Source organism: Eubalaena glacialis, chromosome 18 (assembly GCF_028564815.1).
Source record: "Eubalaena glacialis isolate mEubGla1 chromosome 18, mEubGla1.1.hap2.+ XY, whole genome shotgun sequence".
NCBI lineage: Eukaryota > Metazoa > Chordata > Mammalia > Artiodactyla > Balaenidae > Eubalaena > Eubalaena glacialis.
This window is the reverse complement of record NC_083733.1, coordinates 60,402,589-60,421,310: the sequence shown is the minus strand read 5'-3', so window position 1 is coordinate 60,421,310 and position 18,722 is coordinate 60,402,589. Positions and strand designations below refer to the sequence as shown.

The window sequence follows — 18,722 nt, the reverse complement described above, 5'->3', positions numbered from 1 at the left end:
TTTTCAAATTATCAGCATGAAGTTGTTCATAAGATTCTTTTATTTTTATAATACGTGCTGTCTCTGTAGTAATGTGCCACTTTTTTGTCCCTAATACTGTGTCCTTCCTCTTTTTTTGTTTATTCTTGTTGTAGATTTGGTTGGTTTCAGTCATTTCAAAGGACTGGCTGTTAAGTTTTGTTGATAATCTTTTGTAACCTTTTCTGTTTTATTTCTGCTGTCTTTATTTCTTTCATGTTACTTTCTGTGAATGTTTTTCCCCAAGGTTAAATGCTTGGCTTATTAGTTTTCAGTTTTCTTTTCCAGTGTAAGCATTTAAGGATCTGATTTTCCATCTAAGTACCGTTGTAGCTGCATCTTACACATTTTGATTTGTAGTTATTTCATTATCTTTCTGTTCTATTATTTTATTATTTAAGAGCATGCATTTAAACTTCCAAGCCTGTAGGGAGTTTGAGATTATCTTTTGTTACCAATTCCTGACAGACATGGATGTGCTCTATTAGGATACTGATTTTTCTTTTTTTTTTTTTAAAGTCAATTTCTGGTTCATATTATACTGTGCCACTGAACCTTCTTCCACTCACTGGGCAGGGTACCAGCTCTGCTGCCTCTTAGCCTTCCTATACCTGGAATATATTACCCCCCAACCCCTCGCTTGCAAGACTTCATTCTGTGTCAATCTGATTCTGGCCCTTCTCTCAGTTTTCAGCCTATGTGCCACTGCCCCGGGGAGCCAAAGCCATCCCTGGCACCCTTTACTGTGTCCCGTGGCACCCTTTACTTCTTCTCTCATACGCCACACTGCATCAGTACTCGTTTTCTCTCTGACTTGCGCAAGAATCTGTGCTCCATGAGAGCAGGCCCAGGTCTGTCCTAGTCACTGCCATTTCGCTAGCGTTGGCCTGGGTGTGGAACGAATGTTTGTTGAGTCAATAAGTAAGGGAAGACTCCTTTTCCTGGGCATCTCGCAGGTCCTCATCAGTATGGTGTACCTGCCCGAGGCCATGCCCGCCTCCTTCCAAGCCATCTACACCCCAGTGGAGTCAGCAGGCACTGAAGCCCAGATCAAGCACCTGGCTCGGCTCATGGCCACACAGATGACGGCCGCAGGACTGGGGCCAGGTGAGTGTCACATGGAGCTGACCAGGGCTAGGGGTTGACACTATGGCCACTGGGTTCTCCTTAGTGGAAGAGCACCTCTTTGTAGTGCTGCAAATGGAAAATCATGCGATCTTAGGTGTAAATAGTTACAGGTCCCATAGATACAGTGACTACTCTATAGTTTCAGGCCCTGGGCTTTGAAATCCAGCAGACCTGGGTTTGAGGTCTGAGTTGAACTAGACTACCTCAGCCACTTAATAGCTGTGTGTCTTTGGTCAAGTTACTTAACCTCTCTGAGCCCCAGGTGGTTTCCCATTCTAACAGTACTATTGAGGTATAAATTATGTACAGTGAAACACACAGCTTTTAAGTATACACCTTAGTGAATTTTCACAAAGTGAACACACCAGTGTAGCCACCACCCAGATGGAGAAGGACTGTTACCAGCACTCTGGAAAATTCTTTCTTGCTCCTTTCCAGTCGACACTCAAAGTATCCCCTGTCCAGAGACAACCACTGTTCTGACTTGTGTCTCCACAGATTAGTTTTTTCTAGTTTTGAACTTCTTATAAATGGAATCATAGAGTCTGGCTTATTTTGCTCAGCATAAGGTTTTGTTTTGTTTATAAATGTATTTATTTATTTATTTATGGCTGTGTTGGGTCTTCGTTGCTGTGCGGTGGCTTCTCTTGTTACAGAGCACGGGCTCTAGGCGCACGGGCTTCAGTAGTTGTGGCACGCAGGCTTCAGTAGTTGTGGCTCGCGGGCTCTAGAGCACAGGCTCAGTAGTTGTGGCGCACGGGCTTAGTTGCTCCGTGGCATGTAGGATCTTCCCGGACGAGGGATCGAACCCGTGTCCCCTGCATTGGCAGGCGGATTCTTAACTACTGCGCCACCAGGGAAGTCCCATCAGCATAAGTGTTTGAGGTTCATCCATGTTGCTGTGTGAACCAAGAGGTTACTTTTTATTGCTCAGTAGTCTTCCATTATGTGAATAGGCCACCGTTTGTTTATCCACACTCCTCTGTTGATGGACCTGTGGATTGTTTACAGTTTTTGTCCGTTGTGAATAAAGCTGCTGCGAACATTTGTGTACAGGTGTTTTGATGCACATGTGCCCTCATTTATCTTGAGTTTATACCAAGGAGTGGAATTGTTGAGTCGTGAGTTTGGGTATGTTCAGTGCTATTCGAAACTGCTCATCAGCTTTCCAAAGTGGCAATACCATTTACTACTCCCACCGGCAGTGAGTGGGCATTTCTAGTTTGAGTCTCCGTTATTGTATTGCAAAATGGGGATGAAAAAGGTACCTGCTCCAGAAAGGCATTTTGCAGATTTAAATGAGTTTTGTGTGTACAAGGCTTAGAGTAGAGCCTGTCTCACAGGAGGTCCTTGGGTGGGAGCGGGTGGGTCTGACGTGCCAAGAGCCCGTTTGCTGCCTCCCCCTCAGGCGTGGAGCAGACCAAACAGTGCAAGGAGGAGCCCAAGGAGGAGAAGGTGGTGAAGCCGGAGAGTGTCCTGATCAAGCGGCGCCTGTCAGCTCAGGGTCAGGCCATCTCGGTAGTGGGCTCCCTGAGCTCCATGTCCACTCTGGAGGAGGAAGCGCCCCAGGCCAAGAGGAGGCCAGAGCCCATCATCCCCGTCACGCAGCCCCGGTGAGTCCCCTTGCAGGTGCTGGTGCAGGACTAGAGGCCTGGTTCTTGGTGTGTGTGTGACAGACAAAGACAGATAAACAGAGATCGGTCTGGACGAGGGTCTGTCTGATTCCGGCGTCAATGCCCTAACCACTAAGGCTTAGCTGTTGTTTTCTTTTAGAAAAAACACCCCTTACTTATATGTAAAATTGGGATGGGATGATAGTATCTCTCTCTAAGGATGAGGGAGAATTAAACGAGTTCACAATGATGGTTAGATGATTAAATCAGATAACGCTTGGGGTGGGCAGTGATCATGATGTAAAAGCGCTGAGCGTGATTCCTAGCGCATAGGAGGTGCTACTGGTTGTTGCCATCGTCGTCCTCATCGTTACGTGCCTTAGAGACCACAGAATCCAGCCAGTCCCTGCCCTGTCCCCAAGCAAGGCTTGCTCACAAGGCCCTGCCTGATGTGCTGCCTCTCCAAGCTCTCCATTCCCCTTCCTGCCTCCTCCAGTCACACCAGCCTCTTGGTGTTTCTTGAACAGCCAGGCAGGTTCCCACTTGAAGGCCTTTGCACCTCCTGTTCCCTCTGCCTGGAAAGCTCATCCTCCAGATATTTGTGGATCTTATTCCCTCGTTTCATTCAGATCTCCAGTCACACGTTGCTTGCTCCTTAATAGAGGCCTTCCCTGAGATGCTGTTTACAAAACCAAAATAGCGTCCTCTTCCTTCCCATTACCCTGCGCCCTGCCGTGCCTCAGAGTCACAGGGGAGTTGGAGAGACAGTGTGGGGGGTGTCTCTGTATGTATGGCCTGGGTGGGCCTGGGCTCCAGAAAGGATGTTCCGAGTCACTGTGTCCCTGTCCCTACTCTCCCATGTAGGCTGGCAGGCGCTGGCGGGCGCAAGAAAATCTTCCGTCTGAGTGATGTGCTGAAGCCCCTGACCGACGCCCAGGTTGAGGCCATGAAGCTGGGCGCTGTGAAGCGGATCCTGCGGGCTGAGAAGGCCGTGGCCTGCAGCGGGGCAGCCCAGGTGTGCCTCTGTACCCCCCAGCCCATCCTTGCAGTCCCGCTCCCCAAGAGTCTGCCTCACATCCCAGCAGAGAGACAGGCCCCGGGGTCAACCCCCTGGCTCCAGATTCCACCTCTGCCATTCACTGGCCACTTCTCCAAACCTTACTCTGTTGTCCCATAAAACGAAGAGATGACAGCTCCACACAGGTGACAAGGAGGAAGAAATGTGTGGACACGCATGTGCTCTCACTCAGCACAGGGCGGCTGCGAGGAAGAGCCCTGCGAGTGCGGGCTGCCATGACGCTCTTTCTTCCTTGTGGTTAACAGTATTCTTGTTCTTTAGCTTCAGAAACACTCACACACCTGCTTTAAATACTGATTCTGCCACTTCCTGGGATTGTAACCTCAGTCAAGTGACTTTTTCCCTATTTTTTTGAAGTTTATTTTTAATTACCCAAATAGTATATGAACGTATTCTCTCTGTTAAAAAATATTTCCAGGCCACAGAGGGCCTGTAAGTCTCCTTTGGCCCCCACTGCATGCCATCCCCTCCACAGAGGCAACCGAGGTACAAATGAAGGGAATCCTTCAGGATCTTTTCCTGTGTACCTAAGTATGTAGATATTACTCCTAGAAATTTAGATATTTATATTTTAGATACATTTTAGATATTTAGATATATTTTAGATATTTGTAATTACATATATTTATAATTTAGATATTACTCTTAGAAATTTTAGCTATTACTCCTAGTTTTATTCCATGATGATTAATTTTTTTCTCCCTTTTCATTTTTTTTCTTCCATACAAATGAGACCTACCGAGAATAAGGTTCTTCAGCTTTCCTTCCTCACTTAACACTGGGTCTGTGCTGGGGGTCCCTGAGGCTGGGCAGGAGTAGTTGCAGGGCACCATCATGGGGTGCCTAGGATTGCCCACCCCCACGCCAACACAGACCCTTGCTCGTGTCAGGTGCGCATAAAGATCCTGGCCAGCCTGGTGACTCAGTTCGACTCGGGCCTGAAGGCCGAGGTCCTGTCCTTCATCCTGGAAGACGTGCGGGCCCGCCTGGACCTGGCGTTTGCCTGGCTCTACCAGGAGTACAACGCCTACCTAGCAGCTGGTGCCGCGGGCACCCTGGACAAGTATGAGGACTGCCTCATCCGCCTGCTCTCCGGCATTCAGGAGAAGCCAGACCAGAAGGATGGGTGAGGGGGATGGCCCTGCACCCTCCTGTCCCCAAGAGTCCCCCCCACTGTGTCCTGCCTTTTCTTTCTAGTTTCTGACCACCTCTGTCTTCATCGCCACCCGAGTCAGTCCTCCATGCGCCCATCCCAAGTCCCCCTTCTCTCCCCACGCGCAGACGATGTCACCTCACTGTAGGCTCTGGGTCACGCGCCCTGGGCTTGTTTCCCAGCTCTGCTGTTTGCTCTCTGACTGACCTGTGTCACTCACTTCTGGGCCTCCATTTTCTCATATAATATATAATAAATAACAGTGCCTGCTTCAGAGGCTTGTTCTGGAGGTTGACTTCTTGCCATCCCCATCTCTTGCCTGAATCAGTTCTGTGGCTTCCTCCTTGTCTTTGACCTCCAGTTTATCCATTCTCCACACAGCAGCGCAGGTGACATTTTATAATGTAAATACTGTCTTGTTATTCCCCACTAAAAACCTTCGGTTGTCCTCTAGATAAGACGCAACTTTCTTACTATGTTTTATGAGACCTTGTGTAATCCAATCCCCACCAACTTCTTTAGCCTCCTTTCTTACCTCTCTGCTTTTCCCTGCCCCCAAACTTTAGCCGCACTGGCCTTCAGTCTTCTGTTCCTCAAACATGATGAGTTCAGGGCTTGGCACTTACTGTTCTCTCTACCTGGAATGCTGTCCCCCTACTTGCATGGCTGGCTCTTTCTCATCTGCCAGCACTGACTAAAGTATCATCTCAGAGCAGCCTTTCGTGGTCACCACGTCTAAAATAGCAATACCCTTTCCCAGCCCCCATCATTCCCTCCCATTGCTGTATTAAGCTAGGAATCCCCATTTGACAAAGGGGAGAAACTGAGTTTCAGAGAGGCAGTCTCTGCCCAAGTCACCCACCTGGCAGCATTTGAACCCTGCTCTGTTGCCTCCAAAGCTCTATACCCAGGGGGTTGAGCGAGCTCTCTGTGAGGGGGGGCCCTGCCAGCTGTGAGCTGCGATCAGCAGGACAGAGAAGCCAGGGGGCCCCTTGTCTGCAGCCGTTCACTGTCCCTCCCTCTCTGGAAGGATCTTCACCAAGGTTGTACTGGAGGCGCCGCTGATCACTGAGAGTGCCCTGGAGGTGATTCGCAAGTACTGTGAGGATGAGGTGAGGACGGGCGGCAGATCTCCCTGCGTCCCCAACGCTGTGGTGCGGGCAGGAGCCCTGCTTGTTGCAGCCTGTGGCGGGGGGTTTTGTGAGGGACCAGTAGCTTTTGTCTAGGACCAGATCCGACTGAAGCAAGGGAGACACCTCAGAGGCACACCGCAGGTGCCTTGAGCTCTGGTTCCCTTCCTTCCTGCCGCAGAGTCGCACCTACCTGGGCATGTCCACTCTTCGAGACCTGATCTTCAAGCGCCCGTCCCGCCAGTTCCAGTACCTGCATGTTCTGCTAGACCTCAGCTCCCATGAGAAGGACAAGGTGATCCCCCGTCGCCCTTTGCTGGGTTACACTCAGTCCTTCTTCTGTCCCAAGTAACCAGCCCAGTCTTTTCCACATTCCCCTGAAAGTTTCTGGGCCTAATGTCCTTCTTGCAACAATTTTTTGGTGGTGGTGGTGGTTTTTCCATTTACGATGGCACGAGGCTGCTTAGAATATGCACACATATATACACTCACCGCCTCCCAGGAAAGGCAGCCCCATTTTCGCTCTTACCCCGCCCGTGTCGGTGGGCCCCTCTTAAGGCCTGGTGGTGTGCTGGGACCTGGGGGAGTGCTGACCAGGAGGGGAGCCGTTGTGACCCACGCAGTGTGTTCAGTGCCAGGAGTGGAGTAGTGTGTGCGGTGGCGGAACCCTGGAGGCTGAGGAAGGGAGGTGGTCTAAGGACGGCTTCTGGAGGAGGGGTCGTGTGAGCCAAGACCTGAAATATGAATAGACGGGTGTGCCCTGGACGGAGGGAACAGCGTGTGTGCATGTGTGTGATTGAGAGGGCCCTTGGTCCATCCCTGCTCCAGCCTCCTGCCAGCTCCTTTCTGAGGTCTTGTGTCCATTCATTCAGCAGACCCTCACTGCACACCCTGGCTCAGCCCTGTGGTGCTTTTGGGGACAAAGCAGTGCCCCAGACCAGGCCCTGTCCTCATGGCTCCCAGCAGGGGATGTCTGAGTGAAACAGGATACAGCCAGTGACAGGCATGCCAGGCAGTGGGAACCTTTTTGTGCCAGGTCTCAAAGCCAGGGAGAACGCTGTTACTTTTGAGGAACTGAGGAAAACTCCTTCTGGTTGGAGTGTAGCAAGCAAGGCAAGACCGATAAGAGATGGGGCTGGGCAGGTAGATGGTGAGGTGGTGCAGGGCCCTCAGGTGGGCCAGAAAACCTCTCTCCCAAGCCGGTGACCAGTTTTGGGCACAGGTAACTCAGCCCAGCTGGGCCTCTCAGACTTCGGCTTGTTTTCACACTGGTGCTGCCAAGCTCAGAACAACTGTCTTCCCCTCCACCATCTTCCCCCACTCTCTCCTCAGGTGCGTTCCCAGGCCTTGCTATTCATCAAGCGCATGTACGAGAAGGAACAGCTACGAGAGTATGTGGAGAAGTTTGCCCTCAACTACCTACAGCTCTTGGTCCACCCCAACCCTCCATCTGTGCTCTTTGGAGCTGACAAGGACACAGGTTTGGTGCAGGTTCTTCAGAGGTGTATTGAGCACCCGCTGCGTCTCAGGCTCTGGGCTGGGTCCTGGGGACAGAGTTGGATCTAAGCTGAGCCCTGCCCAGCCTGCTAGAGAAGACAGCCAGACAGTAATAACCAGAACGAGCAGGCCTCAGGTGGCGAAACCAGGAGTCTGTGGAAGCCCAGAGGGGGCGCCTGACCCAGCCTGAGGGGTCAGGGAGAGCATCCTGAAGGAGGGGACACCTGGGCTGAAAGCCGAGGACAAGGAGAGCTAGACAGTGATGGGGCTCCAGGAAAGGCCAGGCAGGATCATCGCAGGCCAATTTCCTCAGCAAAGCTCTGGGTCCTCCGGAATTGCAGTCAGGGAGACCCGGGCCCCAGGGGAAGGGACCATTAAATTGGAAGGTTCAGGCTGTAGCAGGAAGCACAGGGCCTTCGAGGAGCACAGGAGCCCTGGTGCAGCCTGGGTGCCAGGAAGGCTTCCCAGGAGAGGTACTGGCTATGTGAGACCCAGAGGAGGAGGTACAGAAAGCGGAGTTGGGCAGCCGTGTTCTAGGCATCAGAGCAGCACGTGCAAAGGCTCCAAAGTGGGGGCCCTGGGGGACTGTCAAAAATAGGGTGTAACCAGAGCACACAACCCCAGAGGCAAGGCCACCCTGAACAGGACCTGGCAGGTAGAGCAAGGTGAGGAGCTGGGGGTTTATCCTGAGGGCATAGGACAGTCGTGGGAGCACTGAGCAGGGGAGGGGCAGGGTCAGAACTTGGAAAGATCTCTCTCACCGCCTTGTGGATTGGTGGTCAGAGGAGACCAGATGGGAATTTAGTGCAGAGACTTCTGAAAGGGGAGCAGTCCTGGTTCCACCCCATTTCCCAGGTGATTGGCTTCCTGCCCAAACAATTTGCTTCCCAGGCCAAGCTCCCTTATGTGCCTGTCCCCCAAGAAGAGCCAGATGCTGGGGGTGGGAGGGGAGTGGGGCCGGCCTGATCTTCACCCCCTGCCCTATTAGAGGTGGCAGCGCCCTGGACTGAGGAGACAGTAAAGCAGTGTTTGTACCTCTACCTGGCCCTCCTGCCTCAGAACCACAAGCTGATCCACGAGCTGGCAGCCGTGTATACTGAGGCCATCGCTGACATCAAGAGGACAGTGCTGAGGGTCATCGAACAGCCGGTGAGGCCCCTGAGCCCACCAGGCTCTGCCCACCCATGGGTGGGGCTCAATCCCCAACTCCAGCCCTTCCCCTGGTATATTCTCCTTGTGTGTGCTAAGCACTAAGGGTTATCACCCCAGGCTGAGCAGCTGTGTCACTTGCGGGTGGTCCACACTTCCATCTGCTCCTGAGAAGACAGCAGGGTAGCACCGTAGTTAAGAGCCTAGAGTTGGATGGACCTAGGTTCACATTCCGCGTCTCACTTTCTCACTGCGTAAACTTGCACGCTTCGGTAAAAATGGGGAAGGTAATTCAGTCCCCCAAGCTTGTTGGAGGGATTCCGTGACCTCATGCATGTAAACATCTGTGTCACTGTTATCATTTATGAGCTGTCCCTCCCCTGCCTTGCTGACAGGAATCTTTAGTTGTCATTGCCTAAGTCCCTCCTGCTCCTCTCTGGAACCACAGGGTCACCCACAAGAGAAGCATCTCAGTTACAGACTGGCCCCTAAAATTCAGAATGTCTGCCCTTCCGATTTGTAGCTGGCTTTAAAACTACTTTTTCATATCTCTGTCCCTGACATTTTATTACTGAGAATTTCCAACATAAACAAAAGGAGAAAGTGTGGTACATTAATTCCCACATACCCGCCTCCCAGATTCAATAGTGTCTTTACCTGTAATGTGGGGGTAATAGGCTCGGTGTAAGGAAGAAGCAGATTCTTCTCCCCATTCTCAGGGTGAGCCCACCAGACTCTGAGCTCTTCGAGGGCAAAGACTGGCAGTTCCACTTGCGATTGTAAAGATTTATGGGGCAGAGGAAGGCATGAACCCTTGAAGCCTGGCCCTCCGCTGCCTGTGTTTGGCGTTTGCGGTGGGTTGAGGGGAAGCCTGCAGAAGCAGCAGCAGGTCGAGCCCTGATCTGAGCACGCAGCCAAGCCAGGGCCCTGGCAGTCACAGAGCTGGTGGGCAGGGGCGCCTACGGAAGCCAGAAAAGTCTTCACCAAGGAATTGAAGGACAGGTTGGGCATTAAAGCTCAGGTTAAGTCAGAGATGGCAGAGAGAAGGCACGGTCTGCCTAGAAGGGCAGCATGGGTGAAGGCTCAGGAGCTGCAGGAAGCCTGTGTCTGTGTGAGATTGGGTGGAAGAGACGGAGATGCTTCTGCCCAACCCTCCCCCCCCTTCCCCCCACTTCGGTGAACCCTGTCACCAGTTCTTTTTCCCCCTGTTTTACTGAGACATAATTGGCATATAACATTATCTTAGTTTAAGGTATACAACATAGTGATTTGATATATGTATGGTGAAATGATTATTACAGTAAGTTTCATTAACATCCATCACCTCACAGAATTAACGATTTTTTTCTAATGAGAACTTTTAAGATCTACTCTCTCTGTCACCACTTCTTACTCCCGAGTCCCAGCATCCACCCTGCCCCCGACACCTGGGCCTCCCCGAGCTCTCACCCTGGGCCCCTCATCGTCCTCACATCGCCTAGCCCCTTCCCCGGGCCTTCCCTGTCATCCCTCTCTCTACATCTAGATCCGAGGAATGGGCATGAACTCGCCCGAGCTGCTCCTGCTGGTGGAAAACTGTCCCAAGGGGGCAGAGACACTGGTCACACGTTGTCTGCACAGCCTCACGGACAAAGGTGCCCCCTGGGACCCCACCTTTCATCCTTTTCTTCCATTGCCCAGGTCTTCCCCACTTCCCCTTCCCCGGACCTGGGGATCAGAGCTGCTGGGTCCCCAGATGCTTGGCCCTCTTGTGAGTCTCTCCCCATCCTTGGGCCTCAGTTTCTCCATGTGGAAGAGTGTATTGCTAAATGCACTTGAGAAACCAAGGGGCCAAGGATTTCTGCTCTGAAATGGAGTTGCCCCTCCCACACACCCACCACCATTCTCCTCCTCCTGGGAGCTCACCTTCACCCCACCGCCCCCGACACCTGTGCCTCCTGCTGCTTCTACCTGCAGTCCCACCCTCCCCAGAGCTGGTGAAGCGGGTCCGGGATCTCTACCACAAGCGACTGCCCGACGTCCGCTTCCTCATCCCTGTGCTTAATGGGCTGGAAAAGGTATGGAGCTGGATGCCTCGATGCCCCCACTGACGAGGACGTGGCAGGGCAGGGCCGGGGAGGAGGTCGGCACCCAGGTGCCCATGTCAGATGCTTGTAAACACATTCTGGGGCTTGTCTGGGTCAGTCTCAACTTTGCAAGCCGCTCCCCTCTCTGAGCCTCCATTTCTTCCTCTGTCAAGTGAGTATCACAGTGATCCACCACCACCCCACCCTCCTCGCCCCCCCCCCCCCCATACACACAAGATTGTCCTGAGGCCTAAATGTAGCCACAGAAGCAGCACTCTTCCTAGCGTAGGAAGCACCTCCCCTTGAGGATGTGCGTCCCCTGCCCATGGTCAGTCTTGTTCCTAACAGGCTGTGGGACCTTGGGTGAGCCTCCATCTCCTCCACTTGCAGGAGGAATCACTGAGCTGGCCCAGGGGGCTCAGGTGGGGGTTGATGAGGCTGGGGCTGAGTCAGGCCCAGTGAGTTGGGAAAGCTCAGCCTTGAGGGACCAGAGGAAGTGAGAGGAGGAAAGCACTGAAGGGGCTTGGTGAGGCCAGAGCTTGCCCCCCACCTCCCCAGGGTGAGCAGTGGGGCGGCTTGTCTGGAGGGGGTGGGCGGGCGTATCTGACCTGCCTCCCCTGCCTTGCCCTTGTAGAAGGAAGTGATCCAGGCCCTGCCAAAGCTCATCAAACTCAACCCCATAGTGGTGAAAGAGGTCTTCAACCGCCTGCTGGGCACCCAGCACGGTAGGTGATGTGCTCTCCCCCCAGCCAGGGGCCAGCTCAGCCCTGGCCCTCATATCCCTCACCCGTGGCTCCCTGTGCCCCAGCTCCCCCAGGAGACCCCACCTCAGGTGGCAGGAGGAAGGCATCCCGGAGGTGAGATGCGGAATGCTGGGGGAGGGATGCCATCTTTAGAGAGGAAGGGGTGGGGGCTCATCTTGCTCTCTGGGGCTACCATCCAGACTTGGCGACATCTCAGCGTCTGTCCCAAAGCTCCCAGGTCACCCTCCTGTGATACATGGATGATGGTTTCATTCACAATGGGGACAAAATTGTGGAATTGAGGTCTGACTCTCTATAAGCGTCTTCCCTTCTAGGACCCAACTGCTCTTCCTCAAACATGGGCTCCACTCCTGCCCTTCCTTAGCTCTTGCCTGAACCCCTCCAGCTGTGGGTGAGGGGCCTTCGTTTGACCTGGTCAAAAAGAAAGAAAACTTCCAACCTAGAAAGACTACCAAGTGGCATAGGGTAGATTCCTCACCCCTCACCCAGTGGCTGGAGCTAAGGAGGGTGGAGGCTGTCTGTTCCACATGTAATCCGGTGATTTAAAACATACACACAAGAGTGACTGGGACCCTCAAAACCCCATCTCCCCCAGCCTCCTCCGCCGTGGCATTCAGTTCAAGCACTGTTTGCAAGTCTGTTGCTTGCCCCAGCCTGTCCTGTCTAGCAAATTCCCCTCAGTATCTATGCTGTGCTGGGCACCTGGCATGAGCTCGTCCTAGCTCTGCCCTCATGGGTGCCCAGCCTGGGGCAAGTGTGGGGGAGAGCAGCCGAATCACACTAGATGTTGCCCTAACGAGGGTAGGAGCCCAGTGCTGGGGAGGAGGAGAGCACAGTGAAGGCCTCTGATGATGCCCTCCGGTTGTGAAGGATGGCTTTCCAGCTGCTGTCTCATTCAGGCCCCTCCTTTTGCATTCTCAGTCTCTTTCTTCCACTACTCTAGCCCTTTGTACCCCTAATCCTGGGGGCGCCTGTCTTCATTCGCCGCTCCCCCCAATTTGGGGGACTTGGACCTGTCTCTTAGGCCTCCATACTGTCTCCTCCACCTCCCCGCTACTCCCACCTGCTGCAGGTGAAGGGAACTCAGCCTTGTCCCCCCTGAACCCTGGAGAGCTTCTCATCGCATTACACAACATCGACTCCTCGAAGTGTGACATGAAGTCCATCATCAAAGGTGAGGCGTTCCCCCCAAACCCCCTTGAGTGGTCTGGCCACTTCGGACCTGGGGAAGAACCCAGTCGCCCACGTGCCCATGCTGGAATCTGCCAAGTCGGAGATTGTGCCGCCTGCAGCCCCATCTCAGAGCTCCGGACACCCACCCTCGTTCCTTTCCCTCCCTCCCCCCCACTTAAGGAACTGATGCACCCACTGTGCACTGACACGGAGTAGTCCTCAGGAAGGGTGGGGAGCCCCTCCCTCCCAGCACCAGCCTGAGGAACTAAGTAAGCAGAGCCCTTGGCCAGGCTGGGCAGATGCACAGCCGGCAGAGCAGACAGAGTGCACCAGGGCAGTCGTTGGACCAGGAGTCTAGTCTGGGCTCCAGTTGAGACCGGAGAGTGTGCCTCCAGGGCAGGGGAGTTGGTGGCAACCTGGAGGGCTCACCACAATTAGCAGTTTCATAATAGCTGCTGTCACTGTTTACCTAGCACTTACTCTGAGCCAGGCTTTCCTCAGCACCTTACAGGCCTGCCTGCCAATCCGTGCCACTCTTTACCTGGTAAGTATGCTGACTTCCGTTTTGTAGACGAAATGGAAGTTCCAGAGAGGTTAAGTAACTTGCTCAGGGCCACATATAAGCTAAGTGGTATAGTGCAAAAAAACAGAATCTGAAGTTGGGTGGATCTGAGTTGGAAACCCGGTCCTGCTGGTTCCTCCTGCAGATGGCATCCTGGGTCCCAGGGCTGCCTCCTGTGGGACAATCTCTCTCCCTCAGCTCTCCCCAGCGCTCCCCTCCACTTCCTCCCTGAAAGAGGTTTCTGGTCCAGAAGCCATGCTTTCCCCCAGAGGTGGAAGCCCTTACCGTCCCCTGCTCTTCTCGGAAGACAACTGTCCTTCGCTTCCTCCTCTCTCCTTTAAAAGCGGGGAGGGGGTTTTCCCTCCTTGCCACTTAGTTTCATGTCTAGCCTGAAGTAGCTTCTTCAGTGACTTATTTTCTAGTCTTCCTCAGCAAATTCTCTCAGAAACTTTTAGGTCAAGAGAGGAGCTTATGAAAATTTTAAACACACGCTACAACTGAGAAGGAACTAAGGCCTCTAGTGGAAGCAGTAAAGTGAAAAGTGTCTCAAAGCTGAGACTCCAGGAGTAGTCTTTTTACACACCCTGGCCCCTTAGATGATCTCTGGAAAGTTACGAGCCCATTCCCAAGGACGGTACCCTCACATGATTTTGTGTACAATTTGAGGGGTTCGGATTATGCTAGTATGGCATGAATCTGGAACTGCAGAGCTGACCCTGGCTGGATCTGTGGTTTGGGGGAGGGGGCCTGGTCAAGAGATGCGGTAAGGTGGTAACCGTGTAGGCCCCGCCCACCCCTGCCACCTCACTAAAGCCCATTCATGGACCCAGATTTAGTCCCTGATCTTATACATGGGAACCAAGGCCCAGGGAGACAAAGGGCTTTAGCACAGGTCACACACGAAGCCAGCGACCAGGCCCTGGAGATGTCAGCAAGGCCTGGCCTTCAGAACCCCACGTGTTTCTTCCTACAAACCCAGGCCCACACGGAGCCTCTATATTGCTGAGCTCTTGGCAACCCTTCAGCTGGTCACCCTACAGGCTGTTCATCCCCAGCATTCAATCCAGTCAGTTCCCAGAGCACGCTTCTCTGCTCAGGCACCAGTGCTTTTCTCAGTTGCACTAGTAACCCTACTTGACTGTAAGCTCCAGATCCAAAGTCCAGATACAAGGTCTGGTCCTGTTTTGGGCCCCAGTGGAATCCCCAGTGCCTAACAGTATAAGCAGTCATTCCTGGCATTCACTCTCCCCTTAAACCACCCATTTTCTCTGGTGAGTTTTTCTACAACTGGACCTGTCCAGTGGACTGGTCCAGCGATTAAGAAAACTCACTGAGCACTTCTGCTCAGTCCTTTGCTGGGCAGTGCTGAGGATACAACAGGGATGGGGACAGTCCTGGCCTTGCCCTGCCGGGGCTCACAGGCCATCCCCAGAGTAACAGTCTAGAATGAACAGGAGTGGGACAGGGGGCCCAGAGGGGCCACTGACTCTCCCTTGTATGGGACGTTAGGGAGGGCTTCCTGGAGGAGGGGACACCTGAGCTGAGACCACAGAAGGGGGCTTCGTCAAGAGATGAGGTCAGGCTATAACCGTGTAGGCCCCGCCCACACAGGGTCTCTCATAGGCCGCAATTCAAGTTTGGACTTGCTCACTTGAGGGCCTGTGGGAGGTACAGGGTCAGGTTTAGCTTTTGAAAGACCCCTCAGGCTGCTGTATGGAGGGTGGATTAGAAGGTGGGTGGGAGGCCCAGGAGGAGGCTGGGGTGGAGCTGAGGGGGAGGAGAGGGAAGAGGGTTGATTTTGGAGGCTTTTAGGCAGAGCAGGCAGAAGCCAGCAACTACCTAGAAGGGAGGAGGAGGAACAGCCTCGGTTTCTGACAGGTCCTCTTGCACTTTGTTCACCTTCTACTCTCCCTTCTGCTCCTTCAGCCTAGATATCCTCACTACCCCGCCTCCAACCTCCTCCCTGCCTGTCTACCTGTAATGCCTCCATCCTCCCCTTTTTCCTTATAGGAGCCCCCCACCCCCCATTCTTTATAGGCATCCACCCCTGTTCTCCATTAGCCTCTCAAGGATTGGGGGTCTCTTCTAGCTCAATAAAAACTTCCTGGTTGACAGACTCACATGGCAAGTGGTGTTTGGGGAAGAAGGGGTTCAGAGGCAGTTCCTGGAGTCTCCCCATTAACACAATGGATCTGAGCACCACTGATTTGGGGGTACCACAACCCACTCCTGAGGGAACAGACCCCAGGGCCTGCCCTGGTCTGCCTGCCTTCGTGGGTGCTTGTGTTGTACCAGCCCTCCTTGGGCCCTTCCTGGCACTGGGTGCTGAGCTGGGGAGCTCATCGTATGCCCAGACTTCCTCCTCTCACCCCTCTCTCATTACTCTGTGGACCGTGCCCTCCACGTAATCCTGAACCTGGTAACACCGAGCACCAGCGCAAGCCCTAAAGCACTGGGTTGAGAGTGGGCAATCTCTTGACCAGCCTGCTGGTGGAGACCATCTCTTCTGTCTCCTATGGGATTACTTATGGAAGTTAAAGCTGTTTCCCTCTCCAGTAGGGGTGGAGGTGCCATGCTACACCAATCAAGCCAGAATAGGTCCCCAGGGGTTGGCAATACATCTTTCTCACCTCACCCTTTCTGGGGGTTGTCCCCAAAGAGAGAGGGCCAAAGTCTTCCCACTCTGCCCAGTGGGGCTTCTAGGAGATGGAAGTGTCTTTTCCCTTAGACCCAGCTCCCAGGCTTTCCAAGGACCAGGCCACAGTGTCCCCTTAGAAGGAGACCTTCTGCTGGGTGGGGGAAGTCTTCTGTCTTGCCTGGAGCTTCAGGAAGTCAGGGCTGGCTCTCCCCTCACACGGGCAGATAATGGGGCTGAGGTTCTCTAAGGGGTGGGGCTCTCACTTCCCAGGGGGCAGCTGGGCAAAGGGGACAGGCCCACTCTCCGCCTCCTCGCAGCCACCAACCTGTGCTTTGCGGAGCGGAACGTGTACACATCGGAGGTGCTGGCCGTGGTGATGCAGCAGCTGATGGAGCAGAGTCCCCTGCCCATGCTGCTCATGAGGACCGTCATCCAGTCCCTGACCATGTACCCCCGCCTGGGGGGCTTCGTCATGAACATCCTTTCCCGCCTCATCATGAAGCAGGTAACCCACCCCTGACTACCCCAGTCTCCCAAGCAGGGGACTGCAGCAGGACACACTACAGACAGACTTGAGGCAAAACCCCAGGCTTTTCCAGCCTGCTTGGCCCCTACCCCAAGAGAGCCATGATGCAGAGTATAAGCTCTACCAAGACAGCCAGCTCCTTTGCCCTGCCCTCTGCTGAGACAATACAGCCCTTTAGGGGTCACTGAGTCAGACAGGTATAGGGTGGCAACGTGATGAGTGAGGGCTGTTGGGTGGTAGGAGCAGGCGGAAGGCCTCAGGGGGTGCACGTCCCAGGAGAGGTATGGCCACCCCTTGCCCCCCACCATTGTGCACCCAGCCAGGATGCATACTAGAGCTGAAAGATGGTCCCGTTTTTCAGGAGAAGCTAGAAATTGTTTTTAGAAATACCATGATGAAACAAAAAACAAACCCCATGCACAAGCCTTCAGACTGGATTTAGGCCACAGGTTGCTACTTTGCAACATCTGGCTTAGAGGTTAAGTGCAGATTCAGACAGACCTGGGTTCAGATGTTGGTTCTGCCCCTTGGTACCGTACCTGTGTGACCCTGGACAGGTCCCCGCACCCGGGCCTCGTAGGTTTTGCAGGGCTAATGTTGCCCTCTAGAGGCTGCTGTGAGAATGAAATGAGGCGGTGCCATCTTGGCAAGGTCTTTCTCCCAGTTTCTGGGGTGGCTGGCTGCCTGCAGGCCCCCTGATGACTGCTCCCTCCCTGCCTGGTCCAGGTGTGGAAGTATCCCAAGGTGTGGGAGGGCTTCATCAAGTGCTGTCAACGCACCAAGCCCCAGAGCTTCCAGGTCATCCTGCAGCTCCCACCCCAGCAGCTGGGTGCCGTCTTTGACAAGTGCCCGGAGCTCCGGGAGCCCCTGCTGGCCCACGTCCGTTCCTTCACCCCCCACCAGGTACCCCAGGGTGTGGGGTGGGTGGCCCCATGGGTCCAGCCCTGGGGGACTGGGTGGGATGGGCAGAGGGGAGCCCTGCACTGCCATGAAGGTCTGGGCCTCTGGAGGGTCAAGGACACCAAGGATCTGGGTGAGGTGGGGTGTCTCTGGGTCAGAGCTGTCCGCAACGCCCCCATCCTGCTCTTCCCCCAGCAAGCACACATCCCCAACTCCATCATGACCATCCTGGAGGCCAGCGGCAAGCAAGAGCCAGAGACTAAGGAAGCACCTGCCGGGCCCCTGGAAGAGGTGAGGGCCTGCAGCCCCCTCCCCAAGCCAGAAAGGCCCCGTCCCCTCCTCCTACCCACTCTAGCCATCCCTCTGCTGAGGCTCTACTGAAAGGAACTGGGGGTGGGGAGACAGCTGCCCCTTACTCCCTATGCCCAGTCTGCTGTCTGCCTCAGGATGGTTTCTGTCTTCTTTCCCACCAACCTCTTGAGAGCAGCCTAGGTCCTAGGTCCCACCCGTCCCTGAGCTTTTGTGTATCCCTCCCCACCCCCAGGATGACTTAGAGCCCCTGGCCCTGGCACCGCCCCCTGCCCCCCGCCCCCCTCAAGACCTCATCGGCCTGCGGCTGGCCCAGGAGAAGGCCTTAAAGCGGCAGCTGGAGGAGGAACAGAAGCTGAAGCCTGGGGGAGTGGGAGCCCCCTCCTCGTCCTCCTCGTCGTTGTCCTCTTCCTCGGCCCGGCCAGGCCCTTCCCAGCCGGAGGAAGCCATTGATTTCCGGGAGGAGGGGCCTGAGTGTGAGACCCCGGCCATCTTCATCAGCATGGATGATGACTCGGGGCTGACTGAGGCTGCACTGCTGGACTCTAGCCTTGAGGGACCCCTACCTAAGGTAGGGATGACAACCTCAGAGCAACAGAGGACGAGAAAGATCAGGGGCCTGGGGTTAAGTGTGTGTGCCGAGTGCCCAAGGCGGGGAGGGGGCAGAAAGGGTACGGCCTGAAGAAATATTGGAGGTGGGACCACGCTGTTTTTGACCGCTCCCCATTCTCCTGTCACCAGGAAGCTGCAGCGGGCGGATTGATTTCAAAGGAAGAGCGGAGCCCCCAGACCCTCACCCCTGCCGGAGAAGACACCGTGAAGACTCCCAGCCCCACTGCTGAGGAAGCCGGGGAACCCGAGACCAAGGGGAACAGCTGACGGGGCTTGGTGGGGAAGGGGAGTGGGACTGGGAGCTCAGGGAGGCCTGGGAGGGGCTTGGCCGGCGGTGCTTTGCCTTTAAAAATTAAAAAGATCGCTGGTCTGGGGCAAGGGTGCAGTCTCTTCTCTGCCTCCGTGT

The 18,722-nt window shown here is 54.3% G+C and overlaps 1 protein-coding gene across 1 annotated transcript in view; it reads left to right on the top strand.

Moving 5' to 3' along the window:
- SYMPK (symplekin scaffold protein) overlaps positions 1-18,655 on the top strand; it is a 36,237-nt gene extending 17,582 nt beyond the window's left edge. The window contains exons 11-27 of the mRNA XM_061174481.1: positions 975-1,125; positions 2,555-2,759; positions 3,624-3,774; positions 4,728-4,963; positions 6,021-6,102; positions 6,302-6,415; positions 7,453-7,600; positions 8,606-8,766; positions 10,292-10,400; positions 10,723-10,823; positions 11,467-11,557; positions 12,669-12,770; positions 16,287-16,474; positions 17,222-17,398; positions 17,591-17,686; positions 17,940-18,275; positions 18,446-18,655. Coding sequence (XP_061030464.1) covers positions 975-1,125; positions 2,555-2,759; positions 3,624-3,774; positions 4,728-4,963; positions 6,021-6,102; positions 6,302-6,415; positions 7,453-7,600; positions 8,606-8,766; positions 10,292-10,400; positions 10,723-10,823; positions 11,467-11,557; positions 12,669-12,770; positions 16,287-16,474; positions 17,222-17,398; positions 17,591-17,686; positions 17,940-18,275; positions 18,446-18,583 — 2,586 coding nt within the window. The 3' untranslated portion in view covers positions 18,584-18,655. The remainder of the gene's footprint in view (positions 1-974; positions 1,126-2,554; positions 2,760-3,623; positions 3,775-4,727; positions 4,964-6,020; positions 6,103-6,301; positions 6,416-7,452; positions 7,601-8,605; positions 8,767-10,291; positions 10,401-10,722; positions 10,824-11,466; positions 11,558-12,668; positions 12,771-16,286; positions 16,475-17,221; positions 17,399-17,590; positions 17,687-17,939; positions 18,276-18,445) is intronic.
- Positions 18,656-18,722: the final 67 nt, after the last annotated feature.